Raw genomic sequence first — 21747 nt, 5'->3', positions numbered from 1 at the left:
ATACAGAGACCCCCCCAGTGAATACAACCTACTAGGTGGTTCTTCCACCGACGATTTTGGCAGGCATCGTGACGCCTGGTATTTTTTCGGTGTCACCCTGTGTCCGATGGTGCGAGTGTGTTGGGAGCCTCTTGTACTCGAATCCTTGAAGTAGAGAAAGCACTCAATGAATAGTGTGCAAGTTGGAGAATTTTTCGGTCACTGTGATAGAACTTGCCGTGAAACCCCATACTTGAATATTGACCATTCAGGCTATGGGCTGGCTAGAAGAAGGGACATCGAAGGTCAGCAGTCATGTTCCTGAGGCAAACGGGGCATTGAACACAGCTTTCGGCTGCAGGCACACGGGCACAGGAGCACTCAGCACTGTGACGACCATCGACTAGATGGTCAGCACCGTCCCCACCAGTCAGGCAGAGGGTCGTGACACATGAAACTGACAACAGCTGAACAACTGGCAGCCGGGAGGCAGTGGGCGTGTTTCGGGGTGTTGACTGAGGTTTGGTCCCCCCATCCTTCGTTCCAGAAGAATGCTTCTTGTGGTCCCCCTCGGGTGTGCTGACCAGCTCCTTCCTGTTTGTGCTATGTCGGGCAGACAGCTACTCTTGTCCGCCTGCTCCCCTGCTGTGGATGTCAGTTTCCTCCCCGAGTCTGGGTGGTCCGCTCCTCCCTTTGCACCCACATCCATCCATCAGGAACCCCTCCCGCGTCCCCCCACCCTAGACAAGGCTCAGCCACTTCCTCCCACGTATGCTGCTTCCCTCCCGGGCTGTGAGAAGAGTCTCTAATTAGTCTCCCTGGCTCCCCCCCCTCCCAGGCCAGCAGCTTCAGTGACCCTTCCGGGGTCAAATGGCAGGACCCATCTGCCCAAACTGCCGCTCCCCAGGGCTCTCAGAGTGCAAGCCAGAGTCCTCTACATGGTCGCATCCTTGCCTCTGTGAGCCTGTCTCCTGCACCTTTCCTCTATATGCTCTGCCCCAGCCACGTTCGCTGCCCTGGTGTTCCTTCAACAGACACATGCATGACCCCGTTCAGGGCATCTGGATTTGCTGCTTTGCCCCTCAACTTGGATTCCTCTTTCCCAGAGAGCTCCCCAGCTCACTGTCAGGTACTTGCTCTCTGCGAAACCTTTTCTGCCCCATTTTTCTCCATCTGTCTCATCATATCTGCCTTCCTTCCTCATGTATGTTTCTGTTCTTTCTTTCTCAGGAAATGTTGAGAATTTTCATCTGATTTGCTCCCTGCTGCGTTCCATGTCCAAATTTTGTATTCAGTCAATATTGCTGTTAGTATTGGTTGATTGACTGAATGAGCCCGAATGAATGAGCCCTGGGGCTTGGACTCTGGACTAGAATTAGATCCCTGTCATTCACCTCAACCTGAACCAGGAAGGACGAGACAAGAGTGGGTCGTTTAGGAGACTGGACATTGGCCTCTTAGAGCCAACTTATTACCTCGGACCCAGGAAAGGTGCCAGCCTGAATACAGAGCTCTTCAGTGGGTCGAGGTGACCTTGCCTGGGACCACAGAGGCAGAGGAGGGTTTAGGGAATGGAAGTCCCAGCTCCATCACACCTGTGCTCAGGACTCATGCTCTGTCCCCAGGCTCATTATTACCACTTGGTCTCAGGTTGAAGTTTCTGTGAGATAGACCAGTGACACCACCTATAGATGACGCTCAACATTCCAAAAGACAAGATGTTTTTAATTACACTAAAATAGAGTACCTCGCCGTGTCTGAGATGACGTCTTTGTCTTTTCAGTCGAAATGTCAGAATTATACCATTTTAGGTGTCAAAAGAACAATAGAAAAGGAGGGGAGAAAAAGCACCCAGTGTAAGATCTTTGTTCTGACTTGTTAATACTGTATTCAGATACTTGAATTATGTCAATTCAGTTCTCAGCGATAATTAGCAGAGCTCCAGAATGAGACAATTGTAAGGGAATAAAAAGATAATTTGAGTGATTTCATTTCATTGTGTGACTCTGGCTAAATGGTAGGGACGTGCCGGCTTTCCTGAGTGCTTGAATGGGTCTGTATTTCATTATGAGCTCGAGTTTACCATCAAAGAGGCCCAGTCACCCAAAGGTCAGAGAAACGAGAGTTCTCGTCTCTGGGTGTGCAGTGTGCTGCTGCTATGCCGGGGTCCATCTTTTCTGTCTCTCCTGCTCCAAGTTTCCACCCTAGAGCCCTCTGGGGCTGGGGGCTTGTAAGTTCCTGCCGAAAGTGTGGCAGTGGCAGCAGAGGGACTGCTCTGGAGTCGTGCTGCCCTGGGTTCAGATCCCCGCTCAGCCATGGTTACCACCTCTGTCAGTGTCCTGGGGCTGTCGTGACAAAGTTCCACAAACCAGGTGGCTAAAGCAGCAGAAATCCATTCTCTCGCAGTTCCTGAGGCCAGGAAGTCCCACATTAAGGTGTCAGCAGGGCAATGCCCTTCTGAGACTTTGAGTGGAATCCTTCCTGGCCTCTTTCCAGCTGCCGGTGCGGTCGGCAACCCTTAGCGCTCTTGACTTGTAGCCACATCCCCTCAACCTACGCCCCCTCGTCACACGACCTTCTCCTTGCCTATCCCTGTCTTCACGTGGCATCCTCCTCTCTCTATCAGGACACCCGCCATATTGGATCCTGGCCCACCTTAACGACCTCATCCTAACCGTGTGACATCTGCAAAGACTCTATTTTTCTTTTTATTTTTTTTTTAATTTTTAATGTTTATTTTTGAGAGAGAGAGAGAGAGAGTGTGAACCGGGGAGGAACAGAGAGAGAGAGGGAGACACAGAATCTGAAGCAGGCTCCAGGCTCTGAGCTGTCAGCACAGAGCCTGATGCAGGGCTTAAACTCATGAACTGTGAGCTGGTGACCTGAGCCAAAGTCTGACGCTTCACCGACTGAGCCACCCAGGCGCCCCGCAAAGACTCTATTTTCAAATAAAGTCACATCACCTTTTGGGGGGGGCGCAGTTCCACCCATAAGATCATCTGTGTGAACCCAGGGGAGTGGCTGGATTACTGTGATCGTAAGCTTTCTCAGTGTCAAAAGATGACCATGCAGGCCTCCTGCCTCTGTGGGGAGTAGGAGAGGCAACATACGAAAAGCCCCCTGCTCTCTTTCCATGCAGGAGAAATGTCCCTTGCCACCCCCCATCCCCCAGCCCATGTTCTTGACCCCTCATCATTATTTGTGCTTGGTGCATACAAAGGCAATTTAACACACGAGGGAATGCACAAAGATGGCCCATCCCCTGGGGAAGCTCGCACACTTTGAGGACACAACACACAGGGATTAGACTGAAGCTTTTATTTATTTGTTTATTTTAAGTTTTTTTTACTGTTTATTTTAGAGAGAGAGAGAGACAGAGCATGAGCAGGGGAGGGGCAGAGAGAGGGGGAGACACAGAATCCAAAGCAGGCTCCAGGCTCTGAGCTGTCAGCACAGAGCCCGACGCGGGGCTCAAACCCACGAACCGTGAGACCATGACCTGAGCTGAAGCCGGACGCTTCCCTGACTGAGCCACCCGGGCGCCCCTAGACTGATGCTTTAAATGCAGTATAGAATTTCTGCCGCGTCCTGAAAACACACGCAGGCAGACCCAAGAGGGGGGATTACCGGTGAGATGGCTGCCCAAGGGTCTCCTAGCAACTCCCTGCAGAGTTAGAACCCGAGGCTGTGTTTAGTCTCCCCTCCAGTTTGTCTCCTGTTAAGACACATCGTGTGGGTCATCATCTGTCGCTTTTGACCCGTTCAGACTGGGTGCGACGTAACCCGTGTTTGCTCACTGCTGTGCAGACGACATACCCCAGCACGTGGAGAGATGGCCATCCCTTTTAGAGGGTCTCCCCGGCTACCTGCCTCACACTTGACTGCCAATCCCGGCCCTCCCCACACATACCTCATTTTACCCGTTTTCTCTGTTCTGTTCTATCCTGGAGGTACCTTGTCTCTTCTGCAGCAACCACACTATGACCAGTAAAAGAAAAACAAAACAAAACAAAAATGGTCGACTTCTTCCACAGACCATTTCAGTGCATTCAGTGGGATCAAAATGATGTGCGAGATTTTTCATATCCTTGCCTCTGGCACTACGATTTTTACGTTCCGTCTCTGTTACCCGCTATTTTTGCACCCTCCTGCACCGTGAGTTTGATGCACGAGCAAAAATCTGTATTACGAGAAGGAAGGGTTGTTGCTGATGTTGATGTATTTATTTTGTCTGACGCATGGCTACCACCCAGGGCAACCAGTATAACTCCGTTTTCAGTGACAGTGCTAAGGATGTAAGAAAGGAATTAAATGTCTGCTACCAAAAAATCCAAACTAGGTATGGTTTCTCAGTGTGCGTTCCACACGAGCGAGCCCCGCCGTGACTGCAGCATTGCCCCCGTGATGCAGGGCACCTCCCTGCGCCGAAGCACCTGCAGACAGAAAGACGTGTGGGCCCCTCTGGTGTGGTGTCGGGGGCGGGGGGTGTGTGGGGGGCACGCCTCTCAGAGCTTGCTCGAGGGCGCCCGGTGAATAAAGACCCGGAGGCAAGGCACTTCCTTCCTCCGTTGCTCTAAGGAAACAAAGAACTCATTTTAGAAGTTGCCAGATTTGCTGCAACCAACTTTGATGGAAAGCTAAGATATTTTGCAGGAAATAACAGGGAACTTCCGTGATTTACCTCTTGGCATTAAGTTCCCAGAGCAGCTCGACACGGGAATCGTAAACCCACGCAACTAGATGCAGTTACGCAAATCCTTGCCTATTTCTTCCTCCTCTTCCTCCCCCTCCATCTTCCCTTAATACAGTTTTACTTACACATCAGGTTAGATACCCTGCATGCAACGGAAATTTCATATAGATTTTTTAAGTGGCTTATGTAATTTTGAAAGGCATTTTAAAAAAATCCATAGAAAAGCATTATGTTGCCATGGATTTCGGCTAGGGAATGACAGCCAGTGATTCAGAGGAAGCTGCAAATAAATAAATAAGTAAATAAATAAATAAATAAATATCCTTCTAGAAGATGGAAAGTGCTCGATATGTAGTAAGTGGGGAAAGAGCTTCTCTACCTCTCGCTGAGATAAAACTTCTGGAGGTTTTGATATTCCTTTCTTACGGATTCCAACTACATCTAGATTCGCTTTCAAATGGGGATAAAGAATTCTGAGATTTCTTAAAAGGTATGTTTTTAAGAGCATTCTAACTATTTCAGTGAAAACCATTCATTTTCTCTCTCTCCAATTTTCTCTTGTTAAGTGGTTTTCATCCACCCTTGATCATAGTGTTGAGCACACATTAAAGGATTGAAATACATATTTGGCTCATTTTAAAACTCATTCTCCACGCAACAGATGAGGGTTATTTCACGGTTGTACAGTGTTACGTGCACGGCGGACGGAGATTTGGGGACTCGTAGGGTAAAGTAAGAACCGGGGAGAATTTAAGAAACAGTGTGACAAAGACAATCCTGTTGAACAGAAGCACTTGCTTGACGAACTCAGTCATGGCTCTCAGTGTTCCTGCTGCTTTTTCACAGGTACAAGCCATTGGCCGACACGCTCCCGGTCGAGAAGAAACAGCTGTCTGCCGAGGAGAAATGTCGCCTTGTTCTCCAACAGTGTAAATTACAAGGCTGGCAGGTTAGTGACCAGCAAGCTACTAACGTCCCAGTTCAGGACTTTTAAATAAGGGAGCTGAGTCATTGTGGGAGCCACCGGTCTCAGTGGCATGAACTCTGATGTGTTTGGCAAGAGGGGACACTAAGCGTCTTCCCTGGAAACACATCACTCTTTCTGATTTACTGGTGTCAGCAGCATGGCAAGGAACAGGAGGGGAGCCAGCGGGCTCCTCTTGGAGGGGGGTGCGTGGCGTGGGATTCCTGAAGCCTCCTTGTTTGCCTGTGTCTCGGGTGCAGCCTTGTCATTCAGGCTTCCTGAGGGATCAGAAAGAGAGCAGAAGTCAGAGAAGGCAGTTTGAGGACCTTGATTTCTCGGCTTCTGGTGGGTAGGTCATCCGCATTCTGGAGACCCACTTCCTGGCCCCTCTGGGGTCGTCCAGTGTCTGTTTACTGCTTCTCTTTGCTGCTTCTCAACTGCCACACACTGACAATGTCACTGTCCCTTCAACCTCGCTTCTTGGCAGAAGCTTCATACATAACTGGAAACGTTTAATTCTTTTCTGTGACCCTCTGAGTTGGCAGAGTCCCAGGGCACGGTGGGGACCCAGCCCCTCCTTCCAGAAGGGGGAACATTAGGGAGAGAGAATAGCCCAGGAGGGGCTCCCCAGAAGCAGTGGGACACGCTGTAAGGTATTAAACATCAGAATGCCATCCGTGACGAGTGTTGAGAACAGGAGGTTTGAAACTTAAAAGAATTGAGAAGGTCGTTGTGATGCAGGAGTAGGAAACAGAATAAAGCCCAAGACACCAGGAGTTCCTGGATGTTTCTAGCTATAAAACAACCAAAGGTTTGCATGGGCAGCAAAGATCATGGCAGCTAGCGGCTTTGGCAAAACCCAACAATTACCAAAAAGCAGGCACAAGTCTTGTTTTTTTAAATGTGATTTTTTTTTTACATTTATTTATTTTTAAGAGACAGAGCGAGATAGAGTACAAGCAGGGGAGGGGCAGAGAGACAAGGAGACACAGAATCCAAAACAGGCTCCAGACTCCAAGCAAGTGTTCAGCACAGAGCCCGACGTGGGGCTTGAACCCACGAACCGCGAGATCATGACCTGAGCCGAAGTCAGTCACCCAACTGAGCCCCCCAGGTGCCCTGACATAAATCTCATTTTTAAATAGTAGTGGGTCTGGGGGGCTCAGTTGCTTAAGATTCCAACTCTTGGTTTCAGCTCAGGACGTGATCTCATGGTTAGAGAATTCGAGCCCCGCACAGGGCTGTGCGCTGAGTGTGTGTAGCCTGCTTGGGATTCTCTCTCCCTCTCTCTGTCCCTCCCCTGCTCATTCTCACTGTCTCTCTCCTCAAAGTAAATAAATGAACTTAAAAAAAAAAAAAAAACAAAAACGTAGTGGAGCATTTCCAAGAGGCAACGTCAGATCGTGGACCAGGCCAAAGAGGAGGACCTTCCTTCAGACGGTTCAGAATTGCTAGATGTGTCCGGAAGCGCCCACTCTCCGGGACACAGGAGGAGCCCTGCTGGGCTAACGGAGGCGCACGCGTCACCCGTGGCAAAGGACAAGGAGCCTAGAATTTGAGCATTCGTGAGTGATGACTTAACTGTACCACCCGGTCTCTTCCTTTATCATCGTCCTTTCCCTTTTCTTTGTCTTAAACTAATAATGGAGATGAACCTTAAATAGAGTCTGAAGGAGGCAGCACACACAGTCTGTAGTAGTCATGGACACACATCCGTGCCAGGAGACCGGATTAGAAAGGGAGCAAGGAGGAATCACTAACACAGGGGGTGTCTGCTCACCACGGTGGCACTGATCACAGGCACCTCGACAGGAGATGTGGGCGCCCATATGGAATTGTCCGACAGACTCACGGGTAACGGAGGTCGTTTCCGCTGAATCATTGCCGGCATCTTTAAGCTTAAGTACTTGGGTAGTAGTGGTTCAGGAATATGTCACTGAGATTTTCTGTATTTTTTTCCCTTCACAAACACTCGCAGATAAGTATAACGTGTTTTATTGGTGGCGAAAAGAAGCTGGGAGTCGTAGAGAACAGGTGAGGGAATCCAGAACAGTTATTTTACCAGCAGATGGTAACCACGGTGGGTGATGAGCGCCGGTCCTCTGATACGCATGCGGAGAGCCTGGGGTGACGAGTGGCGGTGCCCGGGAGGCAGGTGGCTCACCTGGTGGCTCACCTGCAGCCACTGTTCCTCCTACACTCATGCGTGTGCCGGGACTCTTGACATTGCAGCAGGGAGGCTCTTAAATCGGAGCACATGTTGGGACTTTGGAAGAAGTGCATCCGAAGACAAAATGGGAACGGGTTCCCATCGCATCACACCGGTCTATTTTCCTCACTCTTTAACTCCCCAAAGGAGGCTAAAAATACAGGACGAAAAAATAAATGAATTCATTTATTCCCTGCATGCTTGCTTGTGTGTTGCATATTGAATCGTCCGGACAGACCGCTTTCTTCAGCTTCTCCAAGATGGAACTTTTCGTATACTTTATACCAGAAGACCAATCTTTAACTCCCTTGCAATAAAGCACATTCATACTTCCCTTTCATGCTGGTCAGAGAGCAAAAGGGTTTTTAAACCATCGTTTATTCCTGACCTGGAAAGCCAGACTCCTCAGTTTCAGAAGCAAAGCATTGGTTTGAAATGTGTTGGTAGTTGCAGGAAGGGTTGGCCTGTCTCTCTTTCGGGTGGTTAATCAGGACAAATCGAATGAGGAGCTGTTGAAACAACAGTAAGTTCCTAATGGATGGCTGTTGTTTCCGTGGCACGGTTCCCAAATCGCTAAGAGTCACAGCGTATGTTTCTATTAAGAAGTCAGTGTTCATCGTTTGGCTGTGAACAGTTACCAGGAATTAATCGCCGTTCTTTTCCATAGTTTTAAAAGCAACGCTAGCAGACAACAGAGATCAGAGCCATCTTTTGCTGCGTGAAACTGCATAGAATATTCGCCAGAAATTCAATTCTCTTAACTAAAAATACGACGATCCCCTTATTGTCGCTCTGATTTGTCTTGGAGACATTGTGAGATTGCTTCAGTCCTTTACATTAACCAGACTCTGTGCAGGAAAGTCTCAGAGGCATCAGTAGGGGGCTTCTAGCTCCATTTTCTCCCATTGAACATTGGCTCCCACCCCCGGGACCGCCTCCGTGGCGTGAACCCCAGCACCTCCTTCTGTTTCCGGTGCGGTGGACACATCTTCCTTTCGGAGCTGCTGGGTTTGTTCACCGATCCACGCATGTTTATTCCCTATGTAGTTGGGGGTCTGGGATCAGTGCGTGAGGCATGGGAATTTTTAATGTTTCACACGCAATGATTCCTCCCATCCACAGAATGTGCTACAACTATTCAGAGCTTTGACTCCATTTGATCTAAAAGTAGTAACAACTCCGAAGAACAACTGTACGCAGAAAAAGGAAAGTCACCAGGGTGAACGGTAATGGCCTCGTGTGGGACACAAGGAAATAGAGTCTTGAGGGTCAACATACTCATCAAGGCATTCGGTGCGGTTCGTGCTTAGTTTCAGTGGCAAGGCTGCTTTGCCGAGCCCAGCATCTAAGTCTTGCTATGATGCTGTGTTCTTTCCACTGCATTGAACTCGATCTATATCTTTCAATGTAACCATCTGAAGCCCTTTTATTCAGATTAGAGAACTTGAAAGGCATAGATTATGCACCGTAGTGTGAGCTTTGATCAAAGGCACTTACAGATTCCTTTATTAGTCTGAGCAGATTGTTTCTTGCGGTTCGTGTCTTTTTTATGTTGATCATTCACCTGGTAGATGAAGGAGAACCACACGGAGTGCGTCCCGTCGCGGGCCGATTCTGATCCCAATCTTTCTTATGCAAACCATCAGCCAGTGACCCTCAAGACCCGGTGCTTTTGGACTCTCGTTCCTAACTGCATCTTGGACAGAAAAGGAGAAGAAGGAGAAAGGGGAGAGAAAGAAAAGAAGTGGAAGATGGAGAAGGACTGGAATCAAGAGAGAACTCTCAGGAAGGGCGTGACTCTAATCAGTCCCGGCTCTGAGCTGAGACCCGGCTGCTGAGCTGGCCATTCCCTGGGTGGTCCCGGGGGGCAGATGCTTGTGGGTGATGGTCCTGGAGATGGGCGTCAGGGTAACACTGGTTTCCAGTTCACGACTGGAGCAGAGCAAAGGCAGTCTGGGAACGGTCATAATAAGCCATTTTGGTAAATCTACCCAGTTTGTAGTTGGCTGGGCCATATATTAACTTCCCAGCATTCTGCACCTCTCCGTGACATTTGCTTTCTCTTCTCTGCTTTCCTCTTGCCACTCAGGCCGCACACCTTCTATGGGGTTGCTGACTGCGTCTCCATCAGAAGGGATGCTGAGTCTGCCCCCACGTCCCCGCCACATGGTGAAGGAGCGGGCACGGGGTAGACATCCACGCCTTTGCGCGTGGCCAGCGGATGAGTCTTTGTCCATAAGAAGTGGCCAAACCATAGGATACATCTTATACAGATGCCACAGACGTGCAAGAGTTTTTACAATCTGGAATAATTCACAACCCAAACCTGACAATGTTCATATCTAGGGAATTGTTTTGAGACGATGGCCAAGTAGAATTTTAGCTTGGATCTATGATTAGAAGATCAGTATGTTCATAAAGTCCTTCTGTAATTAAAAAGTATTTTTCAAACGGGTTGCCACCTCATAAATACAATTTAGGTAGAATAATGCATAGGGCCAAATTAATGATTTTAAGCATTTATGAAAACATGTAGTCCCATTGACCATGTTTTGCTCTAAAGCGTTTTGGCCTTGAAACAAAAAATGACCTATTGTGTATGTTACATCACTGACCCTCACGCCAGCCTTCTTTCCCATGACTCCAAGCAGTAACCATGAGTTTTGACAAACTCATTCATGATCCTATTCTCTCAACATCGTCAACATCGCCGCTTTCACGTAAGGTGCTTTTATTTTGAACAAAAGGGAAGAAAACTCAGGATATAGCATCGGCCGCAAAGGAGTCCTCCTTGCTCGCGGTTTTTTGGCCCTGTTTCCAATTAAATGATATGTTTGAAAAACATGGTGGACCAGTCAGAGGTTGATCCACATTTCATGGCAGAATTTAAGTCAGTTGTTTAAGGGGGAATATGGAGGGTTCTTGAGCTAATCTGAGCAGACTCACTATGGCCCACTTCCAGTAGTGTTTTCTGTGTCTCACCAGATGTATTTTTCCTTATGAAACAGAGTCTTCAGATTACTTCATTTGTGGGGGGGGAAAATACAGATAGTTTGAATTAAGTCATAGTTTGGAAACAAGTTAAACGAAGCCACTAGTTATTAACCTGTTGTTTGTTTTTCAAAATTGTTCAGATATTTTCTCTATCCAAATAGATACAGTTTTAGTTCCGTCCTACTTTAAGGTGCCTTTGAAAATAATCCCTCAAAATCTGCATGTTTAATCAACCGCTTTCTGCCCTGATTTCCCCAAGCCATGCGACAGTGACTGGCAGGCACTCAGCCCCAATGCAGAACATGCTTGTTTTGCAATGTTATGTCATTTATGTAAAGTGAAAACTTTTGAAACTACTAATTCTAAGTGGAAAAATAAATGGTATAATCTGATTTTCACACATTTTATATGAATCAACTGGTTATAGGACGATTTTTTTCTGTGTAGTTATTTGAATGCTATATTCATTTTAAAGCCATCTGGTGGGATGACGAAGGGAGAAACAAATCTGTCAGAGTCGGTCCACGCGGCGCCAGGGGTGCTGCTTCAGAACACAGAAGCTCAGAGCGCAGGGGAAGTCAGCGCCGGGGACTGGCTGGCCCCCATGTAGGGGAGCCTTCCCAGAGAAGTGTCATTGTCCTTTCAAACGGATTTTGAAACTTTGGGGTGGGGGTAGCTTTGTGGACAGGCAAAGAAAAGAGTCCTGTGAGGTGAGGTTCCCTTGAAGCAGGTGCTCATGGTCACTGTGACTGGAAACTGTGGAAGGAGAAATTGAGACAGATTTTACATGGCCTCAGACATATTGAGGACGAGAAGTCAGACCCAGGAAGACTTCCGGTGACTTATTCAAGATCCTACAGACAGAAAGTGAGCCACAAAATGAGAGCATCAGCTCCGTCCCAACTACCCAGATGAGATGATACTTGCTCGTTCTCCTGTGTGATGTGTGTACGTGTGTGTGCGCATGTACATGTCTGTGTGTGTGTGTGTGTGTGTGTGTGTGTGTGTATGAGAGAGAGCGAGAGGCACTGAGATTCTGAAAGAAGTCACAAAGGGCTGTCACAAAGGGCAAACCCCAAATCTTAACGAAATGCACTTTTCCTATTTGTGTGCGCTCACTAACCAAAAAAAATTACAGTAATTATGTTCTTTATCGTCATCTTCTAATGTAATTTTCAAGGAATGGCCTAGATTTCGTGGTGTGTCTTTGTAAAATATATGATCTTTGAAGGAGCCACTCTTAACGGTGCTGAGAATTGCAAGATTAACATTTTACCATAACATTAAATAAAATCAGTTGGATGAAGGATTTATTATTTCATTAATCTAAAATAGTACGGTAGAGAAAAGATAATAAAAGTAAAAGCAAGAAACTGTTAAAGTTTTAAGCACCTTCCACTTTTTTTTTACATCTTCTAAGACAAGACAATGGTTTTGGAGCCCTTGGCTCTTATTAGCACAATAAATTAATGGTTTATAACCTTTGTTTTATTACTCAAGGAGCACTTCATAAATCAACTGTAAGTACAAGCCAGAAAATAGCCCATAAAATTATTCTTTCTCTCATATCCCTTCCCTTCCTCTAGAATTATTAATGTTGAAAATAATAAGCGTTAGGGATCCTAGTGTATCTCTTGGTACTGTGTGCATTATAAACTGGGAATTACTATATATATGCACATATATTTATTTCCCTTTTTCTCTTGTACTAAATACACACGCATACATATATACAGACACATTTTTATTATGAAAGTAGTATTTATTTCTGATAAGAAACTTGAAAAATAGAGAAAATTAAAGAAGAAAGTACAGATCACCTGCAACTGAACTACCTAGAGATAACTGCCCCCAAATGTCTTCTGTGTCTTCACCGACTCAGTTTTTAAAAATAATATTACAAAATTGGATTCTCGGTCAGTGCCTCTCTCTCCTATTTCACTCTGCACTCCATTGAGGAAACATAGTATGTCTCTCTTTTTTCATGTATATCCTCAGGCACCGTGTGCATGTGTGTTTGTGGTTCACTGTTACATCCCCTACAGGGTCTGGCACAGAGTCGACACGGAACCGGTATTTGTCGACTGAATGAACGAACCTACTTACTGCGACATTCTGTCTTTGGAAATGAAGGCATCCACCGTCAAGCCTTACTGACATGTGTGATAGTTTCTCCTTGGAAGTAATTTCATATTGTTCTCTCAACTTCTTTACACAAAAGACTAAGTCCAAAATCAGGCACTTAATAATTGCCAAGTGAGAGCTAGTTGTGTCTGTTCCTGACCCAGCTTTCATCTCCTGGAGACCAACCGAATTTCCTCTAGCTCAGACTTCCTGGTTGGTCAGTCAAGGAGCATTTATAGAGCACCACTGATGTCCCTGTAGTTGCATCAGGGTGATTATAAAGAAGGGGGTGTGATGTAAAGAAGGACTGCGATATCCCTCTTCTGTGGGCTTACTGGCTAAGGGGGAACAACACTAAACTAACGAATAAGCACAGGCTGGGATCCACTCTGGGGGGGCAACCCGTGAGGACCCGGTATAGACAGGCCAGGTGTCATGAAGGGCATCTGTAAGAAGAACACTCGGGGGCTGAGATCTGAAGGCTGAGGAGCAGGAGGTAGGGGCGGGGCGGTGACAGAGGGTGCCGGCTGAGAGCTGCTGGGGCAGGTGACAGAGCCCCAGGAACAAGGAGACGAGGGGAGAGAACGGTGCATTGGGGCAGTGTTTTCTCAGCCTCCTTTGTTTCATTATTGCCGCCCTAGGGAGGAAAATGAATGTGAGTGACTGACGAATTTATTGCTGGGAAGGGTAGAAAATCGTAGCGATTACACTGGTTGGTGGCCCTCCAAAGCTCAGTCTTCCTGGACGGTAATTGACAACTGCTTGACAGCTTCTAAAACGTGGCAGTTTCGACCGTGCCTAATCCAGTTCCATCTCGTGTGTGTCGATCTAATTTTCCCCAGCTCCAGGTTTATTTAGTCCTGCAGTAAGCCTTTATTAAGCACCTGCTACATGCCCCAAGCCTTGTAATAGCAAAGGGTTTTTCTGCAGATCAGGAAGCAGTTTCACCATCTTGAGGTCGGTGCTTAGCGGTGAGCGGTGGCCAAGCCCCTGGGACCTTGGTTGCATCAAAACACAGCATTCTGTTTTAAGTTCCCTTTGAAACCACCGATGAGCTTCAAAGAGGGTGGTAACGTGACATGATTTATGCTTTAAACGTGAAAAAAATGTGTTGTTGGACGGCAAGCGCAGAGCCAGGAAGCCAGTTAACAAACGGGTGTCATAGCCCGTGCACATGGAGCTGTGGTGGGCGAGACAAAGAGGGGAGAAGGGGCGGGAGAGGACTCACGGTGACCTTCCACAGATAGGCCTGTTAAATCACTTGAAGAGCGAGATCTCTTTTCAAACCGGCATCTCTAACAAGCGTGAATTTGCTGCACAAAATACGTGCGGAGCTCTGAACGATGGAAGCCCGCGGCCCTCCAGGGGCTGAAAGAATACATGCAGGTGAATCTCAAGGAACCCGTGAACACAACCACAGAACACGTTTTTGGGACAATTAGGAAAGCTATGTATTTTTTATTATATCTAAAAACACTCTTAAGGATGAGCAAGATAAGAGCCGGTGCCCGCGATGAAGGACCGGGAGGGTTCCTGTGTTTTGGAAGTAAAGCAAGCATCAGAAGATGCAAAGGGCAGTGCCTTGTTGGACACTGGTGGCGGAGGCCCCTGCCAGGGCGTCTGTGCCGCAGGCGGCATGACGGGCTGTGACTGTATCTGCTGCTCTTAGTCGTTTATAACGTGTATGTTCCATGAGGTGGGTAATTCCTAGTGATGTTCTTGAGGCCATCTTGTTACAAAGGAAGACCGGCGGCGCTCTTGAAATGAATACATTAACTTATCCGATGCACTTTCCTCTCTGCTTTTGAAGCTGGTCTGCTTTGTTTGGGTTTGGCTTTGGTTTGCTTTTCACCATGTGTGACTTTGAGACGAAGAGGTTTATTTTTGTAAGTGCTCTTGACCACGTCGACATGCTTTCTGTAATGAAATAATATACAGGATCGCATAGTAAGTTATTCACCAGGAAGCTCAAAATAGTAGTTTTTATTCATCACTGCTTGCTGTACAGGTCATACTGTTCTAGGTGAGAGTAATTAATTTTCTTAGCCTGTAATTATGTGTAATTCGAGCCAAACCACCTTCCTCAAATACCAGAAGATACAGTACTCTGTTAGATGTGTGTGGCTGTAATTATCTTCTCTGTGTTGAAGTTAAACTTCAAGAATAGTCTATTTATAACAAAGAGAACTTGTATTTTAGTATAAATGTATCCTCTGAGGATGTTTAAAAATACATTCAGAGCCAGGCTGAACATTAGAATATTTCCATTTGGTAGTTGTTCAAAGCTACCATGAAAAATGTAAAATACTGAAATATTAATAATAAAATATACACACATAAAATAATGCCCATCCTTATAAATATAATGAATCCAAGAAGCAAATCAGGGAAATGTGTGAATTTAGCCTGGAGAAGATGAATTTTAGTTAAATGGTTGTTTTACTGAACTTCTTGAAAGGATAGACTATATTCTATTTGTCCTTGTGGTCCTGGAGCCTGGCAAGGTGACTGCTATCGGGAAAGCCCCTGGCAAATGTTCGGATGGACAGATGGAAGGATGGGTGGATGAATGGATGGATGGAAGGAAGGAAGGAAGGAAGGATAGATGGGTAGGTGGATGGGTGGATGGATGGATGGATGGGTAGATGGATGGATGGATGGGTGGATGGGTGGATGGATGGATAGATGGGTGGCTGGATGGATGAACAGAGGGATAGATAAGTGGGTGGGTGATTGGATGGAGGGACGGATGGATGTGTGGATGGGTGATGGAGTTAGGGATGGATGAATAAATGATTAAATAGATGGGGAGGACAGACACTTGGTAGGACGGATGAATAAATAAGAGAAAGAAAAATTGGGAAAGCTACAAGATACCATGTGCCTGAGAGTATGTGAAAATGACACAAAACCACGAATGTGTGCAGGACTGGTCATGGTGTGCATGTGGAGGTGTTGGAGTTTGAAGCTGTTTCTGTTTGAAAGGGATTACGTGGTAGGCACAGAAAGTGCTTTGCATGGTAAAAGTAGGAAGAAGTGTGTTTCAGAGGAACACAATGACATCCTCAGATCGGCAGGAAGGAAAACCAGGCTGATGGGAGAGTGATGCAGACATCAAAACACATAAAAGGAAGAGTGTGGTGTTCATCCTGCTGTCTAGAAACCCGTTTTAAGTCTGGGAACAGACCTACTTGGTAGGCACTTGGAGAGATACCAGGCATTTTTTTTTGGGAATGCTAATATTACAGTGAAAGATGACCACTGTTGATGCAACTATAACATTATATGTCTTGTCTTTAAATGGGACAAATATTTATTAGAATAATGCTAATGCTTTTAAAGTAAGGGAGATTAAAATTTTTAAGGATTAATTCTTTGTCAGTAATAATGAAAATAAAGCGTGTTTGTAGCAAAAAAATAAGCATTCACATAAACTATTATTAAAAAATAATTTATGTAATTATTAATAAAGCTGTTTCAATAATTATAGACATAGATGTAGAGGGACAGTGTCTGCCATAATGCTGACAGCAGTAGTAACATTATTCAATACAAATTCCAAGCATAAGAATGCTATTGGCCCTTGATAGTGTCTACAGAAGTCTCCCGTTGGATTTCTGCTCTCACAGAGTGTGTGAGAAGTTAAAATAACTGTCAGTAACATCTGTTGTAGAAGAGTAAAAAGTGTGAGCTCTTCAGAGATGAACAAATATCATATTATGGAGGACTTTGAATGCCAAACCCAAAGATACGCATTTTAGTTTCTAGGCAATATGGAGTCATTGAAGGCTTCTGGAAGATTAATAAATGGGAGACAGTCAGGAAGGTGGCCAGAAGGCAGGGAAATAATTAATTCTCTATTGATAAACAGCTACTTTATTTATTTATTTAATTTTTTTAACGTTTCATTTTATTTTTGAGAGAGAGAGAGAGACAGAGGGTGAGTGGGGGAGGGGCAGAGCGATGGAGACAGAGAATCCGAAGCAGGCTCCAGGCTCTGGGCTGTCAGCACAGAGCTGGACACGGAGCTCAAACTCACGAACTGCGAGATCATGACCTGAGACGAAGTGGGATGTTTAACCAACTGAGCCACCCGGAAGCCCCGACCTACTATTTATTTATAAACTACTACTGAATCTAGAATTATGAGATAAAATCTAGATTTCGGCTTAAGATAATCATGTATGAGAAATGTGGTGGCACCAGAAATGTGCAAGGTAGCGTCTTTGTGTCTCGCTCTTTGCGGTAGATGCGTTTTTACAAAATGAATGCATTTAAATAGTTTAAATGGACTTAGGTTTTTTTAACGTATTTAAAATGAACTATATTTTTAATATCTGAGTTCATGGTACAGTTAGTGTCCATTAAAATCACTCTTGAAATTCTACTTTCTTCATTTTCGTATTCCATTTACTTTTATCTCTTTCGCCTTAATAGATGTAACTCATGACCTTTACATTTTTCCAACATTGTCCTAGCCCACCCATATCTCACAGTCACGTGGAATATTCAGACAGGTATACAAATAATGACAAAAACAGGAACTCGGTAGTATTACAGAGATGTATACAAGGTGCATTAGTGATGTGGATCGCTGTTAGAATGAGTTCATTGTTGTAAGGGACACACTAAACTTAGAGTTCACCAAGTCATCTGTGTTTTAAAGGATGAATAGGGGCTTATCCAGTAGACGCTTTAGAGAAACGCATTGAAGGAAAAAGAAATCATATACGTGAAACCAGAGCAGAAAAACACGTTCCCGTTTTGAAACAGCAAGCAACAGGATGTAGTTTGAGAGTAGACAAATCTGAATGCGTTGAGTAAAGCCATACTATGAGAAGTTTAATAAGCATTTCGAGAGTTTGAACGTTATCCTGAAAATCATGACCTACTCTTAAGTAATTATAAGCATGAATGTAACATGAGCTTGATGTGTAGAAAGATCGCTCTGAAGATAGTTTTGCCGGTGGGTCTCCCAGTCAGTGAATGCGGGACATTCCTAAAAGGGCAAGGCCAGTAGGATGCAGGGTTGCCATGGAAACCGTGGGTGCCTGTCCCTCTACTACACTGGAGGGCAGCCTCTGCCACCAAGCTTGGCTCCTCTCTGCTTTCCCGCACCTCTGTGCTAGGAGGCAGCATTCAGTGATGAGGAGAAGGAGGACAAGGAGAAAAGGGGGAAGGCCATCCTCGGAGGTTCCCTTGACCTCTCTCCGTGCAGCCTCAAGGCCACCCACACTCCATGGAAATGCCATTCCAGCAGCTGTCTGAGCTCCCACAGCCAACACCTCTAAAAACTCCCTGAGAACAGTAACAGTAATTGAAGCTTTCGAAGTCATCAATGACAATTGTGCTTAATCTTTGAAAATCTGTCACTTCAAAAAGAAAAAGAAAAAACCTAATGGTTTTCTAATAAAAATAGCAATGACTATAATTCACAGATGGTTTACTTTTACAGGAGTCAGAATGACATTAACATTTTAATCTCAGATCAGAACAGTCTGTGTCTGGGGAGCACACAGGGAAAGGGCTCTGTAGGAGAATGTTTTAACCTCTCTGTTTCTCTGGTTCTCTAAGAAACACCTTCTTTTAAGAGAATGTAACCAAAATTTAAAATGTAGGTGATCTGGACATTCGGTTGCATTCAAATGAAGCCTAATTTGTTGGATTTGGTATAGCACACTAATGCGCTGATCACAGAGTAACTTTACGTGAACTTATTCCATAGAAAAAATAAAAAAGACCAACGCTTTTCTCCTAGTCAACATCATTAATAGACAATGAAGGTTTAGAACTCATGTGATCTTGTCTAGATTCATTCCTGATTAAAAAAAAAAAAAGAATCCTAGATGTATGTCCTACTAATTCTTAGCATCAGCGATAGCAGAGGACTTAATACTAAAATGTGTTATTCAAAACAGTTTCTGACAAAGAAATCCAAAATACTACTAAATGGCTAATTTCATTCTTTAAGGAGAGAAGAGGCATTTACTATAAACGTGATATCTCTAAAAGACCAGCAAATTCAAACAAATACTAAAATACCAATGAGTGTCTCTAAATAATGCCAAACCACAAATAAATTACATGGTAAAAAATATATATATATAGGGAAAAAGAGAGAAAGAAAGGAAAAAAGAAAGGATGGGAGGAAGGGAAGAAAGAAAGAAGGAAAGAAGGGAAGGAAGGAGGGAAGGACAAGGAAGGAAGGAAGGAAGGAAAGGAAGGAAGGAAGGGCGGGTGGGCGGGTGGTCCCATTGGATATGTGTAAAGTGTACCCAAACAGCTGAAAGAAGAATTTTCTAGCCCATCTAAATGTGATGGTAGCACAGTACACAGCCACGTTCACAAGTCTTCAGCTCTGCCTTAGCGGGATACTTGTGATGTGAATTCAGCCTTCCGTCCTCGCCTCCTCCCACTGAACCGAAAGCACAGAAGCTTCCCTCACTTACAAAGCCCTTGGCTCTACCTCTGGAGAATTTTCATGGGCATAACTATACCCACTCACCAGGAGCTTTGGGGGCTGGACTGTCCTTCTGGCTCCCAGAGGAGCATCTGTCTGTCTAGCATTGCTCCTCTCACATGCCCCGTGCTCGCATTCCCGCCCAGTTCCTCCCTTGCCATCATCCCAATCCGTGGATCTCAACAAGGACTCCTTTTGTTCTGCCTGGAGACATGCAGATCTGCCATGTGAAGCACTCAGACCCCTCTTTAACTAGCCACTGTCGGGTCCTGGGACGTCTCTAATACATTGAGAGAAAAGCCTACCGCATCCATATTTACTCCTCTTCCAATTTAGCCTCCTTGTGTGAACTGACACCTGGACATTCCTGAAAATACTCTGTTACAAGGATTCAGTTTTTCTTCACTTCCTTTGTCTCAGTGGAGGAACGGGGCCAGCTGACTCATTGCTCCCCAACCTTCTGTCTTACATCTAAACCATTTGTGGACAGCTTTCACCCCACTTTTCTTTTTCCTTTTATCCCTCCCCCCCCCCCGCCCATCATGTGTTCTGTCACCTACTGGCTTCCATGACTTATTTCCAGCTTACTCAATAACTTTGGGTCGGCTTCTGCCTTCATTGTCCATCATACCTTATTTTCATCCTTGAAGACATTATCATCCATTGCTATGACTCATCTTATACCAAGACTTCACAATTCCTTATGTTCTGTTTCTAATCTGAATCTAACCCTCCCCACATCCTTACCACTTGTGAAGTTCAAGAATATATCTTCATATTCTTCAGGAGATTAAATATATGTGCATAATGGCAAATATGCAATGCAATATAATAAGAGAAACAAAGAATCATCTGTAGGATATTATGGGAATGCAAATGGAAGTCATCAAAGCCCTACTAGAAGTGGATGCATGGATATCAAAATGGAGGTGGGGTTTGATTTCAGTCGTGAAGGATAAGTAAGAGTTGGCCAACAGACCCACAACAAATCCAAATCGTTGATGACCTTATATTGCCCCACTTCACCAGGGACCTCCCAAAGCCAAGTCTGACAACCCATTCTCCAGACAGTTTTAAGAAGGAACTTTATAAATTTCTAATACAATCTGAAAAATTATTTTTATGAGGGGCACCTGGGTGGCTCAGTCGGTTAAGCATCCAACTTCAACTCAGGTCGTGATCTCACAGTCCATGAGTTCGCGCCCCGCGTCGGGCTCTGTGCTAACAGTTCAGAGCCTGGAGCCTGCTTCGGATTCTGTGTCTCCCTCTCTCTCTGTCCCTCCTGTGCTCATGCTCTGTCTCTCTCTGTCTCAAAAATAAATAAAAACATTTTTAAAAAATTTAAAAAATATGTTTTGATGAAATTTAGCTAGGAACCTCTGTAAATCTCCCAGTGCATCCTCACTGTTCCTAGGAAAATGTCCAATTTTCCCTGGAAGACTCTTCATGAGGTGGCCACTGTTTACAATGCATGGCCTCTTCCCTTATCACCATAAATGCAGCTGTACCCCAAGATAGTTTTCTGACCCTTGCTGTTCACAGGAAAGGAACAGCTGGTTTTTCTGTCCCACATTCATCTTCTCCCACTATCCCTAGACACCCTGGAGAGTACCTGCCCATCCTTCAGGACTACATGGCTTAGATAACTTGGTTCTCATTGAATCCCACCTAATACCATTCATGATCACTTCTTCCTCTTTGGTGTCCTTGGGACACAACTCTGTCATTTTTTCTTACTTCTGATCTTCCCCAAAAGCTTCGCTGTGAGCCCCTTGAGACCATCCTCCTTTGCGCCCCCCCCCAATCTAGCATAAATCTTAAAATAAACCTCCTTTGGTGTTTTGAATGGCTATTAGAAATGTCACTCTAAGAGATCTTTGTCATCCCACCCAACTCCCTTCCTGTCCAGCCGGGGTCTCCTTTTAGTGAAGAGAGTGGAATCCAGTTCTCTTAATTCCATTCCATAGGTCTTTTGCCCATGTTGAACCCCCCCCACCATAGATTAGTCCCCCCAGTGATCATTACTGACTCCCCCGCCCCCGCCATTGCGTAGTATTGCAGGCTATCAGTCTTTTGGAGTTTCATTCGGGGACCCAGGTTTGCATGAATTTTGCCTTTGCGATGAAGTTTCCCACAATGAGTTGCATACCGCAGTCAGCGCTGAACGGAAAGCTGCCATGCTCCCTCCTTCCCAGTGCCTGTCTCACAGATTTGTTCCGCAGTGCCCACAGACAGTACCAACTGCTTTTCCTCTTGACTGCCAAAATAAGTCAGCAGTTGGGAAGGGGGAAAAAAAAGATGATGAATTATGGAAAATAACTAGG

General features: G+C 45.4%; 1 protein-coding gene across 3 annotated transcripts in view; it reads left to right on the top strand.

The window, feature by feature from the left end:
* The window catches only part of MYO16 (myosin XVI), a 609969-nt gene that overhangs the window by 502129 nt on the left and 86093 nt on the right, over positions 1–21747 (top strand). For all 3 annotated transcript variants that reach the window (XM_053889237.1, XM_053889213.1, XM_053889198.1), the window contains exon 28: positions 5519–5621. In XM_053889237.1, the coding sequence (XP_053745212.1) occupies positions 5519–5621 (103 nt within the window). The remainder of the gene's footprint in view (positions 1–5518; positions 5622–21747) is intronic.

This window comes from Panthera pardus, unplaced genomic scaffold (assembly GCF_024362965.1).
Source record: "Panthera pardus isolate Hobbes unplaced genomic scaffold, ASM2436296v1 HiC_scaffold_1, whole genome shotgun sequence".
Taxonomy (NCBI): Eukaryota; Metazoa; Chordata; class Mammalia; order Carnivora; family Felidae; genus Panthera; species Panthera pardus.
Note: the sequence above shows the minus strand (reverse complement) of the source record. Positions and strands in the feature narration are given on the sequence as shown.